The 15,238-nt window shown below is 39.3% G+C and overlaps 1 protein-coding gene across 4 annotated transcripts in view; it reads left to right on the top strand.

Annotated features, from left to right (window-relative positions):
* Positions 1–14,961, top strand: part of poc1bl (POC1 centriolar protein homolog B (Chlamydomonas), like) — a 49,728-nt gene extending 34,767 nt beyond the window's left edge. For 3 of the 4 annotated variants that reach the window (XM_072253446.1, XM_072253444.1, XM_072253445.1), the window contains exons 8-12: positions 1,084–1,260; positions 1,676–1,807; positions 6,179–6,289; positions 10,345–10,497; positions 14,159–14,961. In XM_072253446.1, coding sequence (XP_072109547.1) covers positions 1,084–1,260; positions 1,676–1,807; positions 6,179–6,289; positions 10,345–10,497; positions 14,159–14,287 — 702 coding nt within the window. In that variant the 3' untranslated portion in view covers positions 14,288–14,961. Of the gene's footprint in view, positions 1–1,083; positions 1,261–1,675; positions 1,808–6,178; positions 6,290–10,305; positions 10,498–14,158 lie in introns of those variants that run through there. The other variant, XM_072253447.1, reaches the window with a different exon arrangement.
* The last annotated feature ends 277 nt before the right edge of the window (positions 14,962–15,238 follow it).

The raw sequence follows: 15,238 nt of genomic DNA, 5'->3' as shown, positions 1-15,238 counted from the left end.
CTTACAGTTCCACTTATTTCTGCGTCTTCCTCTGGAAGAAGTTCTTTCCCCAGCATATTACAAACTCCACGTCTATTCTTTGGCCCATTGTTTGTTGCTGCAACTGTTTCTGCAGTTTTGATCTGGTGAAACTTTAACTTCCACTCCAGATACCTTTAGATTTATTGCATGTACTTTGGACTGGCTACACCCAGATCATCAGTGAGTTATGGTATGGAGGGGATCAATATAGTTATTGATTCAGTTTTATTGTGTTATCATTTGGATCCATGTGTATGCTTCAGTTTTCCCTCTTCTCATTCTCGGCTTCCTTTCATCGCCTACCCGGATATGGTAATCTCCGAATTCTTGTATTGCTGCCATTGTAAAACTACAATCCAAGATGATCAATTATAAAGCAGGATGAAATACAATAACATACTAAGACATCAAGTAGTTATACTAGTGCAAATTCAGGGAATTTGTATTTTGCACTTTGGCATGGGGTTTTAACAAAGAGCTAGTACTTTGCTAAATTGATTTTTTAGCAAAATTAACATCACGGACTTGGCAGGATGAAGGGCCTGTTTTCTGCTCTGACTGTATAGAAGTCACAAGGAAATTCTAGACATAGAGAGAATTAAACCTTGTAACTGTTTTGAGCATCCTAGGATTCAGAGAAGTCAAGAAATTTGTGTGTTGTCCATAACTGGTTGCTTGGGTTTAACGGGGCGCTCTGATAACCAAGGCTTGATGCCTAAGCTGAGTGTTAATGGAACAGTTTTCACAACATGACGTAATTCAACTCCACCGTTTCTGGCTCTGAATTTTGGAACATCCCCGCTTGCTTAAACTTGTTTTACCCTTGGCTGCCTAGCTCAGGAATTTTCACTGAAACATTCCTTTATCCCTGACAGCTTTTTAAAAATTATATTTTAAGGCCCTAAAATGGCCTTAAGATGGTGTTATCATTTTTTAATAACTATAAATATTATCAAAAGACTGACAAGCACAATGGGTTGAATGGTCTTCATTCCATAGTTTGATTGTGAGTACCTTGCTAATGATAAATTCTGTGTTAATTTGTTTTAAATTGTTTCAAAGGTGTGGCAATGTAAAGGCTCCTTGGAAATCCATCCCTGCTCCCATGTCGGGCATGTTTTTCCAAAGCGTGCTCCATACGCACGACCAAATTTCCTCCAGAATACTGTTCGAGCAGCTGAGGTGTGGATGGATGAATACAAAGTACATTTTTATTACCGAAATCCTCCTGCAAGAAAGGTAATGAACTGTGAGGTGCCAGTATTTGTGATCACCTACTTATTTCACAATGGATCTTCATTATCTGACAAAGTGGAGTTATTCCCCACAGTGGATCATGGAGCCATTAATGATAATTGGTGCAATCGATAGGGGAACGGAGACCTATAATGAAACCAAGGTCAAGGAAACTGGAAAAACAAGTAACTAAGGCACTATAGTATTCAAAAAGGTTGTTCTATATAAGCAAAATGCCAGATAATTTGGATGGAAAATGAAGATTAAATTTCTGTTTAAATTATATTTAGTTTGTCGTTTATAGATTATCATGTCAGACTCCAGCTTTAGCACTGGATGTTTTAAAGAATGAAGCAGGATAAGTTAATCTGTATGAGATTTAGAACTGTTCGCTACAAAAGTTTTTCTTTCATTGCAGGAAAAATATGGGGATATTTCTGAAAGAAAACTCCTCCGAGATCGTTTGCAGTGCAACAGTTTCAACTGGTATTTGAAGACAGTATACCCAGAATTACATGTACCAGAGGATCGTCCCAACTGGCATGGAGCGGTAAACAGAAGCATAATTATTATTTCTCTTCAATCCATTTCTGTTGGTTAAGGCTCCTGTGTTTTAGGTGGAAGGTTTTTTAAAAGCTGTTTAGAAAAGCAAGGAGCTAGAAATAATGGTTAACTTATTCAGAGATTTGAGGACAAACTGAAAAGCCTCTTCTGCTATAAAAAGAGGATGCATTTGTGAAATGATTGAGACTTGGACCTTAAGACACAGTGCTTGAGTTGGTCCATTCAGCTCATTAAATCTACTCTGCCATTTGGTCATGGCTGATTTATTTTCTCTCTCATCCCTATTCTGCCTTACCCATGCAACCTTTAAACACACTTAGGAACAAGAACTGATCAACCTCCACTTTTAATATACTCAATGACTTAGCCTCTACAGATTCATCACCCTCTGACTTAAAAAAAAAAAAAAAAGTCCTCTTCATCTCTGTTCTAAAGGGATGGCCTTTTATTCAGAGGCGCTATCCTCTGGTCCTAGACTCATTATTGCAAAGATTCTCTCCACGTCCAACCACTCAAAGCCTTTCAATATTCAGTAAGTTTCAATGAGATTACCCCTCACTCTTTTAAAGTCCAGCGAGTACAAGCCCAGAACCATCAAATGCTCCTCATAAGTTAACCCTTACATTCCCAGGATCATTCTCATAAGCTTCCTTTGGACCCTCTCCAATGCCAAACATTGTTTCTTTGATATGGGGCTCATAACTGCTCACGATACACCAAATGGCAGACCAATGGCAGGTAAAGCCTCAGTACTACATCCTTGTTTTTATATTCTAGTCCTCTTGCAATAAGTGCTAACACTGTATTTGCCTTCCTTACTACCAACTCAACCTGCAAGATAACCTTTAAGAAATCTTGCACTAAGACTCCCAGGTCCCTTTGCACCTCAGTTTCTGAATTTTCTCCGGATTTAGACAATAATCTAAGCCTTTAACCCCTGTACCAAAGTGCATGACAATACACTTCCCTACGCTATGTTCCACCTACCACTTCTTTGCCCATTCTCCACACTTGTCTGAGCCCTTCTACAGACACCCTGCTTCCTCGACACTACCTGCCCCTCCACGTATCATCGTATTGTCAGCAAGATGATGAGAAAACCATCAATTCCATCATCCAGATCACTAACATACAACGTGAAAAGTAGCAGACCCAATTCCATACCTGTGGCACACCGCTAGTCATCAGCAGCGATTCAAAAAAGGCCCCCTTTACTCCCACTCTTCGCCTTCTGCTTGTCAGTCAATCTTCTGTCTATGCTAGTACCGTTCCTGTAATACCAGGAGCTCTTGTTTATCAGCCTCATGTATGGCACCTTGTCAACGGCCTTCTGTAAGTCCAAGTAAACAATATTCATTGACTCCCCTTTGTCGATCTTGCCTTTTACTTTCTGGAAGAATGCCACAGACTTATCAAGCTAGTTTTCCCCTTAAGGAAACTAAGCTGACTTCAGCCTATTTTGTTATGTGCCTACAAGTACCTCCGAAACCTCTTCCTTTGTAATAGACTCTAACATCTTGCCAACCACTGAAGTCAAGCTATAATTTCCTGACTTTTGCCTCCTCTCTTCTTTAAGAGTGGAGTGTCATTTGTGATTTTTTTTCAGTCATCCAGAATCTAGTGATTCTTGGAAGGTCACCACTAAAGTCTCCACAATATATTCAGCTACCTCTTTCAGAACCCTGTTGTGTTGTCCATCTGATGCAGGTGATTTAGAACTTTCAGCTTCTCCTCCTTAGTAATAGTGACTACACTCACTTCTGTCCCCTGACACTTTGAATTTCCGGTGTGTTGCAGATGCCTTCCCCAGAACTCTGATGCGAAGCACAAACACCTTTGCTTTGACCCCAGTTACTATCCCACTGGCGTCGTGTTCCAGTGATCCAATATTCACTCTCGCCTCTCTTTTACGCTTTATATATCTGAATAAACATTTGGTAATCTCTTTTATATTATCAATTAGCTTACCTTCATATATCATTGTTCCTCTCCTTATTGCTTGTTTGGTTGTCTGTTATTGTTTTTTAAAAGCTCTAGCTTCTCATTAATTTTTGCTGTATTATTATACCTTTTTGCTTTTATGCAGTATTTGATTTCCCTTGACTTGGAAGAATTATTTAATCTGCAAGTATAACAACACACAACACAGTTTCCATTGGCGCAAAACTAGAACATTCTAACATATTTTATGCTATTGTTTGTCTCCTATGAGTCACCAAATCTAATCTTACTTTCTCATTCTCTTCCCACAGTCTTTTTAATGTTCCCCCTACTATGTTAAGCTCCAGCAGGCTGCTCAGTAATGAAATATTTGAGCCCAGCTGAAGTTCTGATTCAAACTGTCTCCATAAGAAAGTATTCCTCTGTGTCCATAATGTTGCCCAACTCACTCTGTCTCAGCTCCTATGTTGCAGAAATCGTTATTAGTGACTCTAGTGTTTGCTCCCTTTATTAAGCTTATGCAGATACTGGAAATATTTAAGTCATAGAGCATAGCATCACAGAAAGAGGCCCTTCAGTCCATCTAGTCATGCTGACCTAATCTTTTGCTTAGTCCCGACATACTGCACACAGATCATATCTTTCAAACCCTCCCATTCTTGTACCTATCCAAACTTCTTTTAAATGTTACAATTGAACTTGCATGTATGACTTCCACTGGCATCCTGTTCCACACTCGCACCACCCTCTGATTGAAGAAGTTTCCTTGAAATTAATTATTAAATCTCTGATACCTTTAAAGTATTCTCGTCCTAAATATTTAAAAATACAGTTCAAATTCAGGGAATTTGTCTTCTGGGCATGTGTTTCAGTGTCTGTAACTCAGGAGTGGTGCAATTTTAGGGAAAAATATTTTCAGAGTGTGTTTGCTACAAGTATTATTCTCCCTTACAATGGGTTGATGGAGTTGTTTGACGGGCCAGATGGTCTCTTCCTGTGTCGTAAGGAGATCCGAAAATGAAATATTATTCTGTACTCAAGGTCACAGACGAGAAATCGGCTGGGTATTCATTTTCAGAATCTGAAATTTCAGAGGAACAAAGCAATTGAGTGGCATCCAATCCAATTGCATAGATTTTAAGTGCAAAGTAACATTTGATAACCACCAGTGAAGTAGAAGTGAAAATACCACAACAGTTTTATTTTTAGCATAAGGACAGGCTACTTAATTTGATCCTTTAGTGTTTACTTCAATAACGGATGGAAATATAAAACATGCCATTTTGGGAATAGATATGATGCCCTCCTTCTTCAAAAAATAGGCCTTCCTTTCCTCCACATTTGCTGCCCTCATCCACATCTCCTCCATTTCCTGTCCTCGCTCCACCTTCCCGGTAGAATTCTTGTCCTTACCTACTCCTACGTGAACCTCCGCATCCAGCACATCGTTCTCTGCAACTTGTGTCATCTTCAACCAAACACATCTTTAGCTCACCACCACTCTCTGCTTTCCACAGGATCACTCTTTCCAAGATTCACTTGTACTTTCATTCTTCCCCACTGATTTCCCTTCTGGCACTTTATTCATGCACCTGCCCATTCACCTCCTCCCTCAATACTAATGAGGGCTCCAAACAAATCTTCCAGGTGAGGCAGTACTTCATCTGTGAGTCCTTCAGGGTCAACTACTGTATCCGGCGCTCCTGGCATGGACTTCTCTACATTAGTGAGACCCGACGCAGATTGGGGGACCGCTTTTGTCGAGCACCTTCACTCCATCTGCAACAAGCAGTGTGGCCAACTATTTTAATTCCAAACTCTAATTCCACACTAACATGTCAGTCCATGGCCTCCTCTACTGCCACGTGAAAACTACTCTCAGACTGGAGGAACAACACCTCATTCTGACTAGTTAGCCTCCAATCTGATGGCAAGAGCATTGATTCTTCTGACCTCTGGTAATTTTTACCTTCCCTCCCTCCCCTTGAATTCCCCACCCTGACTCTCCTCTTACCTATTCTCTACTCCTTACCTGCCTGTCACCTCCCCCTAATGCCCCTCCTCTTTCCTTTTCTCCCATGGTGCATTCTATCCAATTGGATGCTGCCTTCTTCAGCCCTTTACCTTTTCCACCTGTCACCTCCCAGCTTCTCACTTCAATCCCCTCTCCCACTTGCCTACCTGGCTTCACCTGTCACCTTCTGGCTTGTACTCCTTCCCCTCCCTCCACCTTCTTATTCTGCCACCTTCTCCCTTTCTTTCCAGTCCCGATGAAGGGTCATAGCCCAAAATGTCAAGTGTTTATTCCCCTCCGTAGATATTTCCTGACCTGCTGAGTTCCTCCAGCATGGATTGTGTGTTGCTTACAATATCTTTCTTTATCTGACAGTTTTTAATAATGTGGCACTATTCTCAGATCCGCTCAGAAGGGGTTCGTTCTGAATGCCTGGATTACAATGCGCCAGACCATAGTCCTACAGGAGCTCACCTGTCTTTGTTTGGATGCCATGGTCAAGGAGGTAATCAGGTAGTTATTCAGATCTTGGTTCTCCCTCATAGTGCAATGAGATACACACTCAGTCATCACATTGTTAGGTAGAGGAGTGGAACCCGGTGCGGTCTGCGGCTCCTGCTGTAGCTCAGCCACTGCACGTTCATTCAGCTGTGCATTCTGAGTGGCTCTCTGCAAACCACTGTCGTAACACATGGTTACTTGAGTTACTGTCACTCTCTTGTCAGCTTGAACCGATTTGGCCATTCTCCTCTGACCTCTTTAATTAATAAGCCGTTTGCATCCCCAGAACTGCCACTCACTGGAATTATTTTTTGTACCATTCTCTGTAAATTCTAGAGACTGCTGTACGTGAAAACCCCAGTATCAACTCAAACCACTCCTTCTGGCACCAAAAATCATTCCATGGTCAAGGTCACTTAGAATACATTTCTTTCTGATGTTTGGTCTGAACTTCTTGACTGTGTCTGCATGTTTTTATGCATTGAGTTGCTGCCCACATGATTGGCTGATTAGATATTTGCATTAACGAGCTCGTGTACCTAACATAGTGGCCACTGGGTATATATTTTATAAAATGTCTTACGTGTGTTAAATGCAAAGGTTTGTGGTCTTTCACCAGTAAATATTATCATGCCCAATGTAAGACAACAATGGGTTAATTTTTATTGAAGAGGTAATATTGCCAGGTGCAGAAAATCAATAAACATCGATGTAAATTTGGGGTTCCTACTACAGGGCAAGGAATGAGGAATTGTTAATGAACTGTTGGTTATATTCAGCTTAGCTCTTTAAAAATGTCATCATCAATTACCTCGACTGCTATTTTGTATTATGAACAGACCAGTAATACGTTGTACTGAGATTTCCCTTGTAGTTATGGTTATGTACATGTGATCCCTATGAATTTAGCTGTTATTCCTGAGTAAGGTTTTGAAGGTAATTGGCACATTCAGTTTGCAAATTATTGCAAGTATTTTTTTCTATACCTCTGTCAGGTATGACACCCAGCTGCCTTTTAATATAGCACCCTCTCGGATGTTTCAATTTTGAGTTTAATTGTTATTTAAGCATGCACGTAAAGACAGGCAAATAAAACAATGCTCTTCTGGGGCTGAGGTGCAAAACACTGTACTAACAGTCATACACAGAGCAAGGCACGTGTAGCGCATATAATCATGATAGCAGTAAAAGATCTAGTCACACAAAAAAATTCGCCCAAGTGATGGCGTGCAGATTGGTGATGCATGGGATATTGTCCTGGAGCCACATTTCTGCAAGAACAAGCCTGCAGCAGTTCTTCATCATGCACTAGTGCAGCCGCAGTTAAACATAATCCAGCTTGTCTTCTACCGAGCAAACACTGGAGGGCAGCACTGATGGAAGCAGCCAGCCCCTAACCTAATCACGTCACACTACCCCTGACATCTCCACCCCTGGGTGGCTGCAACAGCTGTTCTGCGTCAAATTTAATATTCTCAGATATATTTAAAGTGCAGCTGCTGTTGTGATATAATAAATACACCAAGAATATTCTCATGGCAAGTTCCCACAGCCAGCAGTGTCAAAATGAGCAAATATTGTTTATTATTGTTGATTAAAGGAGAAATATTTGCCAGGGGATTTGTTGATAACTGCATCCAGCACATCTGCCCCCACTCTGTCTCTTCTTCAAAATGGTAACTTGGGATCTTTTATCTGAGTGGCAGATATAGCCGTACTTTAACATTCTAAGTGAAAGTGGCATGCTGACATGTCACCCGTAAGGTTTGTCTTTGAGTAGCTGAGCAGGAATGAATCCAAAACCTCATTACTTGAGTGAGGCTGCTACCAAATAAGTCGCCTCTGACATTCAAATCCAGAATTAAAGGATAAAAGCTAGAGTTTCTGATCAATTAGTTTCACCAGCTTGATATCCAGTCTACACCTGATCATAATGTGCAAAATGACATTGATAGCTTTTCAAATGAGTAGATTTTGTTTTTTTTTTGTGTGGTGATCTGAAATATAATTTGTGACTTTTTCTTCAGTGGTATCTCAAGTTTCAGTTGGCAAAGTTTCTTGTTTTGCACCTGCTGCTTGGGAGCTCCTCCTGATGACCCACCTGCAAAGTTAATTGAATTTTTATAATCACAGTGTTACACATCATTAAAAGCATGGGAGGACTAATGATTTTGCCAGTGGTTAGGTAGCTGATATTCAGTTATGAAGCATGAGGGAGTCTTGCCAACAAGAACTGTGCTTGTAATCAGATTTACCATGAAATTGGCAAGATTATTTTGTAAACTGATTTGAAAAGGGAGCAGTTCATCTGGAATATGTGCAGTCCTGGACAGGTTCATGGATGGAAAAGGTTTGGAGGGGTGTGGGTGACTAGCTCAGATAGATACCTTGGTTGGTATTAATTAACACATCTGCTTTGTGTTGTATAGAACTATGACTTGAGCATAAGTTACTCAAATGGTACATCATTGCTTGAAAATGGATGTGTTAGCAGAATTTAACTGTAAAATATTTCTTAATATGTAGTATCTCTGGAAGACGCCTCAAAATATTCCATATTAAGGAGAAAGAGAAGTTGAATATGGGTCCTCCCCCAGTTATGACAGGGTTCAGTTCCTGTGAACCGTTTGTAACCTGAATAGTTTGCTGATCCCATATGCTGTTGCTAACCAAGTTCCAACATGGCAGAAGATGCCTGCAGTCTTGTAGTAGCCAGCAAATCCATCCTGCCGGTCTTCCAATGCTCATTCATACGATTGTGTTGTAACATAATTAAAGGAAATGGAGACTAGCAACTGATGACAATATGTATTTAACACTCTAACATAATTGGGTTGAAGGCTTGGAAAAAATATTTTGAGGATCTTGCCAATATTTGAAAAGAACAAGACAAGACCACCACTTAAGGGTTTTGAGATCTTCTCCTGATCTTTATTCCTGTGATACAACTCATGATTGTCATAACCTCATGCAGTGTCCTGGGATATTACTGGAATATGGGTGTGAATGGAAGCAGAACGAAAGGAGGGGGAAATATTTTGGATTGATTTAGTATATTAAAAAAACCATTGTACCATGAACAAAGTGAAGATGCCCTAATGCACAGATATGATCTTAGACCCAATTTTACTTTTGTTTAAAACAACACAATACAAATCGTAGAAATTATAGAATATCTTGCCATTTATTATGGCAATGTTGATACAATCCATGAAAATATTTTCAATTTTCATAGTTTATTATTCTGCATAAGTATTCTTAATAGCAAGCCCTTTACATGATAGGGAAAAGGAATATGGTGTTCATGTTTCAGAGTCAACAAACTATCTTTGCATCAGCAATATAAATTTGTACGGTATCATAATAATTAAATGAAGATATTCAAGTTACAAGTCTCCTTTCTTGCTTGTGACCATTTGCAGATGTTGACTGGTTCCTTGTTTTTAAAAATTGTAAACTGAACAACAATGTGTCTTGAAATTGTCAAACCATATATGTGACTAATCTACGAGCACTGGCATTAGAGGAAGACTGAGCAGCATTTTTACCATTGTATTGACTGAATCTCAGATGTAATGCACTTATTGAGATATCAAATTATCATAAATTTTGAAAACATAATATACTTAGGTCAAATGAGGAATTTAATCAAATGTGCCAAATAATGGGTTGTTTTGATGTAATTTTAAGACATTCAAACCTGTCAGCCATACTTAATTGTATTATGTACATAATCATATTACATGTGTAATGGAGGTAAAAGCCACAATAGTGTCACCTCTTGTGATGATTCTTGGATCTCTCTTCCAGTACATTAGATTCCAAAAGATGAAGTTGTTTTTCCAGAGATGAACAGAAAATAGTGAATTAGTAGTGCATATTTTGCAATATATTAGTTGATAATAACTACTACAGAATATAACATCATTATGACTGTAAGCAACCTCAATAGAATAAATGTTTCTTTTTAATTCTGTATGTAAATTATATAACTGTAATAGAGGAGTTATTGATTTTACTACTTTCAGGTCATGTTTTACATGCACATTTTTCTTTAACAAAATCAGTATTTTGAATACACGTCCAAAAACGAAATTCGATTTAATTCTGTGACTGAACTGTGCGCGGAAGTAACTGAAGGACAGAGCACCATTGGAATGAAGTATTGTCCAGCTGATGATTCTCCTGTTCCAGAATCCATTGTATGGGAATTTAAACCTGTGAGTAATTAAGATTAACAATAAAGAAAATAGATAGAAGAATATACATCCTCTTCGCTAGATCACTCTAAACCCCTCTCACCCATTGTGTTTGGTATTCCTTTAAAGATGCACAGTAGGTTAAACTGTTAGACAGGGAAGCATGTATGTAGTCAGAATACTATGCCTTTGTTTTCTAACTTGGCTTCTAAAAGAGCTGCATGTCAGAGAGATGGGTGTTTATTTAAGATTTGTTCTGTCATGGTCTTTGTAAATTTAAAAACAAAGCTGGATCCAACATAATGCAATGGACCTAGGAATGTGGGCTTAGCCAATTTCATGCATGAGCACACATGTGGCATATATTACTTTGCCTTACAATGCAAATACACTGAATCAATTCAGTATGCCTAATGAGTCAGAGGAAAGAGTGGTCCATCAGACAGAAAATTATATGATCACTGAATTTCATGATTCTACATTATATTCAGTCTTCCAAATATCAAGATTCTCATCTTTAATATGAGCCTAGTGGGGGAAGTGTATGTTATTGGTGTTAAGCAGGCTACTTGAGCAAAATGATTATTAGTGAAAGTTATAGGAGAATGGATAAGACTTTAGCATGGTGTATTGGGAAGCTCTTTGAATATAAACTTTTTCACTACAAATTAACGTTGAGGAGACGGAAGATCATTAATGTAAAAATTATATCTGAATGCAATCTAAAATTATCAATAAAAATGATTGACGGTTATTAGTAAAGAATGATGAAGGAATATTGCTTTGGAGACTAGAAAAATTAATTGTGTGGAGAGATGTATTACGTGCTCCTCGGCTGCTTAATTTGTGTGATCTACTTTTGGGGATAGAGTCAAACCTTTTACTCCTTTGAAGTCCTCACTGATAGTATCTCCTTCCATATCTCATTTATATCTGGTTCCCTGTCTCCTTTCTAATTTTCTAAGTTCCCATTAGAAACTAATGGCCTTAAACTAAATACACAAGATTACTTATGTGAATAAGATACAGTAAATAGGTTTATTTTCTGCTATTTTTGAATTAGGAAAACTTGATTCAGGTTTGAAAACCAAAAGTAGAAAATATAAAGTTTCTTGGTATTTGCATCCCAGAAAACTATTTCCATTACTCATTTCCAACATCATTAATTTGTAAATTCTATTTATCCACCTTGCCTCTATTGCCTGCTGAATTACAATCTATCATTAAAGGAGATGAAAATTACAATACAGGGGATTCTAGTTAACTGGGGCACATTGGGGCCAGTATATTTTGGTAATTAAGCAGCTGCCCCAATTAGCCTAAGTTTCCTAGAAATAGTTAAAAAGGTATATAAAAGTCAAACTTAGTAACAAATAATACATTTAAATGAAATCCAGATCAAACTAGAACACTATCAATAGCACTACAGTACTGTGAAACTGTGAACAAACATGATAAAATCTGCAGATGATGGAAACCCAAAGCAAGCCATAAAATGCTGGAGGAACTCAGCAAACATCTATGGAAAAGAGTGACGTTTTGGGTTGAGATCCTTCATCAGGACTGAAAAGGAAGAGAAGTTAAAGTAAGATGGTGGGGAGAGGGAAGGAAGGAAGTACAAGGTGGTAGGTGATAGGTGAAACGGTGAGGAGGTGAAGTAAAGAGCTGGGAAGTTGATTGATGAAAAAGATAAGGGGCTGGAGAAGTGGGAATCTGATAGGAGAGGACAGAAGGCCATGGAAGAAAAGGAAGGGGGCGGAGCACCAGAGGGAGGTGATGGGCAGGTAAAGAGATAAGGTGGGGGAGGAAGTCTTGCTGAGCACCTTTGCTCCATCTGCCATAAAAGGTGACATCTACTAGTAGCCACACATTTCAGTTCTGCTTCCAATTCCAATTCCATCATGTCAGTCCATGGCCGCCTTTACTGCTGCAATGAGGCCACAGTTGGGTTAGAGGAGCAACACCTTATATTCCACCTGGGTAGCATCCAACCTGATGGAATAAACATCGATTTCTCAAACTTCCGGTATCGGCACCCCCCCGCCCCCCCCCCCCCCCGTCCCCACAGTCCTTCACCATTTCTGTTTCCCTCTCTCACCTTATCTGCTTACCTGCCCATCACCTCCCTCTGGTGATCCTCCCCCTTCCCTTTCTTCCATGGTCTTCTGTCCTCTCCTGTCAGCTTTCCCCTTCTCCAGCCCCTTATCCTTTTCACCAATCAACTTCCCTGCTCTTTACTTTGCCCCCTCCCCACCTCCTGGTTTCACCTATTAACTTGCATTTCTTCCTCCCCTCCCCCCACCTTCTTACTCTGATTTCTCCTCTTCCTTTCTGGTCTTGATGAAGGGTTTTGGCCTGAAAGGTCGACTGTTTACTCTTTTCCTTAGATACTGCCTGACCTCAGAAGGTGACAGATCAAGACTTGGTAATTATTGGTTAAGTGGGTCAAAAGACCTCGAACAGAGCAGCATTTTTATTTATTTGCCTTTATGCAGGGGTGCCATGGTAGTGTAGTGGTTAGCGTGATGCTATTACAGCTCAGGGCGCCGGCGTTCAATTCCGATGTCATCTGTAAGGAGTCTTGTCTGTCCTCCTGTGAATTGCGTGGGTTTTCTTTGGATCCTGTGATTTCTTCCTGCAAGCCAAAGGGGTGCCCGTTAGTAGGTTAATTGGTCATTACAAATGGCCCCGTGATTATGCTAACGGGGGTTTCTGGGCAGTGCTGCTCGAAGGCCGTAAGGGCCTATTCTGTGCTGTATCTTAATAAATAAAATCTGCTTCTAATCTTTGCCTGTCCCTCATCTATTTTTCCCCTCACCTCCTCCCCGCAATCACCTGCCTGACATATTTCACCCCCTCAGTCCACCAATCCCTTGTTCTCCTGTCCCACCACCATCTCTCCTCTCTATGCAAACCATCTCCCTTCAACCCGAAACATCGACAGTTCTCTCTCTCTCACACACACACACACACCCCACCCACCCACCGAGTTCCTCCCACAGGCTATCTCTCTAGATTCCAGACTCTGCAGTCTCTTGTGTCTCCTCTTCACTTTGTGCTAGATTTTAACAGGGATAATTTAATGGGCTAAAAGTGAAAAGGGATGGCATCTCAGTATTATATCCCTTAACAAACTTTACCAATATTAAACATTCTACCTATATAGTGTCATCCTTTTATAGCTGGTGATTCACAAAAATAGTTTAAGCAACAGGCAAGCACCGTGAAAGGCAAATTACATTTGAGGTTCAAAAATGGCTTCTGAAATTGGAACATTTTTGTTGGACTTTGGTCTTTTGATCCACAATGAAAATTTAAAGTAAAAAGTGGTATATTTGTGACTTTCTAAAAAATATTAAATGTAGAATCAGAAATTAGTGCTGAAGGAATGTATTGTAATTATCAGCATAAGCTGAAACATTCCACTCTTGCTATTTTCCTCTATCGATGGACATCTTTATATTCCTTTTCATATAGTCTCCTGTGAAAAGTAATTAGTGAACAATTTATGGATTTTTTTTGTGTGATTAAACACTCCATGTTCCAAAAAGCCACTCGGTGAGGGGGGTGGGGGTTAGAATATTTGAACTGTCCCTTCATTTTTCAGTAGATAATGCTGAGTCTGCTTTGGCATTGCTACTGCTTGTAAGTGCAGTGATTAAAGATTGTTTTCCATTTGCAGGAGGGAACAATCTTCCACCCCAAATCTAACAAATGCATTAGTGCTTATCGAACAGCCGAAGGAAGGATGGATGTTGAAATGAGACTTTGCAATTCACAAGACAGTCATCAAATCTGGCATTTTGAATAGAACCATCAGCCACAATTTTGCAGAGTAAACTCTGGTGATTCTTTAACTTTGCCTGTCAAAGTGAGATTAGTGCTGAAGTTAATATTTAACACACACAAGCTAAATGCAAATTGTATTACATCACTACTGTGCCTTACAAAGTGCATGAACGATATTCTGGTGGGGAGGTTAGGGTGGATGTAGACATTTTTCGACTTTGAATGTTAGTCATTCTGCATGTTTGGTTTTTTTTACGCCTGATTCTTGGCTTCAGTGTATGAGATTTTATTTTTTTTCCTCTCTTCCCTCGCCACTAATCAAAATGTTTTGTGAACATGAATGAGTCTATGTTGCTACGTAATTTGTAAAATCTGGCATGATTTGCTTTCTTTTAAAAAAAGGGAAAAAAAGATTGCAGGCTTCAATCAAGAGCTAATGAAACAATTTCACTGTTTCAGAATGTAAAGAGAAAATTTAGCTTGAATTTCTACTGAATTTATAAAATGTGATTTAGCACACAAGTTATGAAAATGTTAAAAAGGGTTGTGTGGTTTGATAAGCACTTACAATGCAGGAGCAAAGGGACAGAATATCTAATGCAGATTAAAAGGCATGAAATTAACTGCTGTATTAGAATTTTGTAAGAATAAATTATCATTGTTTTAAAAATGAATAAACCCTTGTGTTGATTATCAGTCCGAAGATTGAGAAACAGTGACTAATATTTTTTTAAGAAATCCAAGATATTTTTACTTGATGGTCTTGCATAAAGCTGTACATTTTCAAAATATGTTATTTGTTACTGACCAGGGTGTGAATCCAGAAAAAAATCAGTAGTTTGCATTATTTTTGTCTGCTGTTTGTTCTCAGTTGATAGTTAAATCGGTGTCACTGTGTGAACAATATTGAGATGAGCATTTGGTGCATGATGACAGATGAGAAGAGTTTGTTTATTCTTCTCATCTTCTCACA

This window comes from Mobula birostris, chromosome 3, assembly GCF_030028105.1.
Source record: "Mobula birostris isolate sMobBir1 chromosome 3, sMobBir1.hap1, whole genome shotgun sequence".
In the NCBI taxonomy this organism is placed as follows: Eukaryota; Metazoa; Chordata; class Chondrichthyes; order Myliobatiformes; family Myliobatidae; genus Mobula; species Mobula birostris.
Note: the sequence above shows the minus strand (reverse complement) of the source record. Positions and strands in the feature narration are given on the sequence as shown.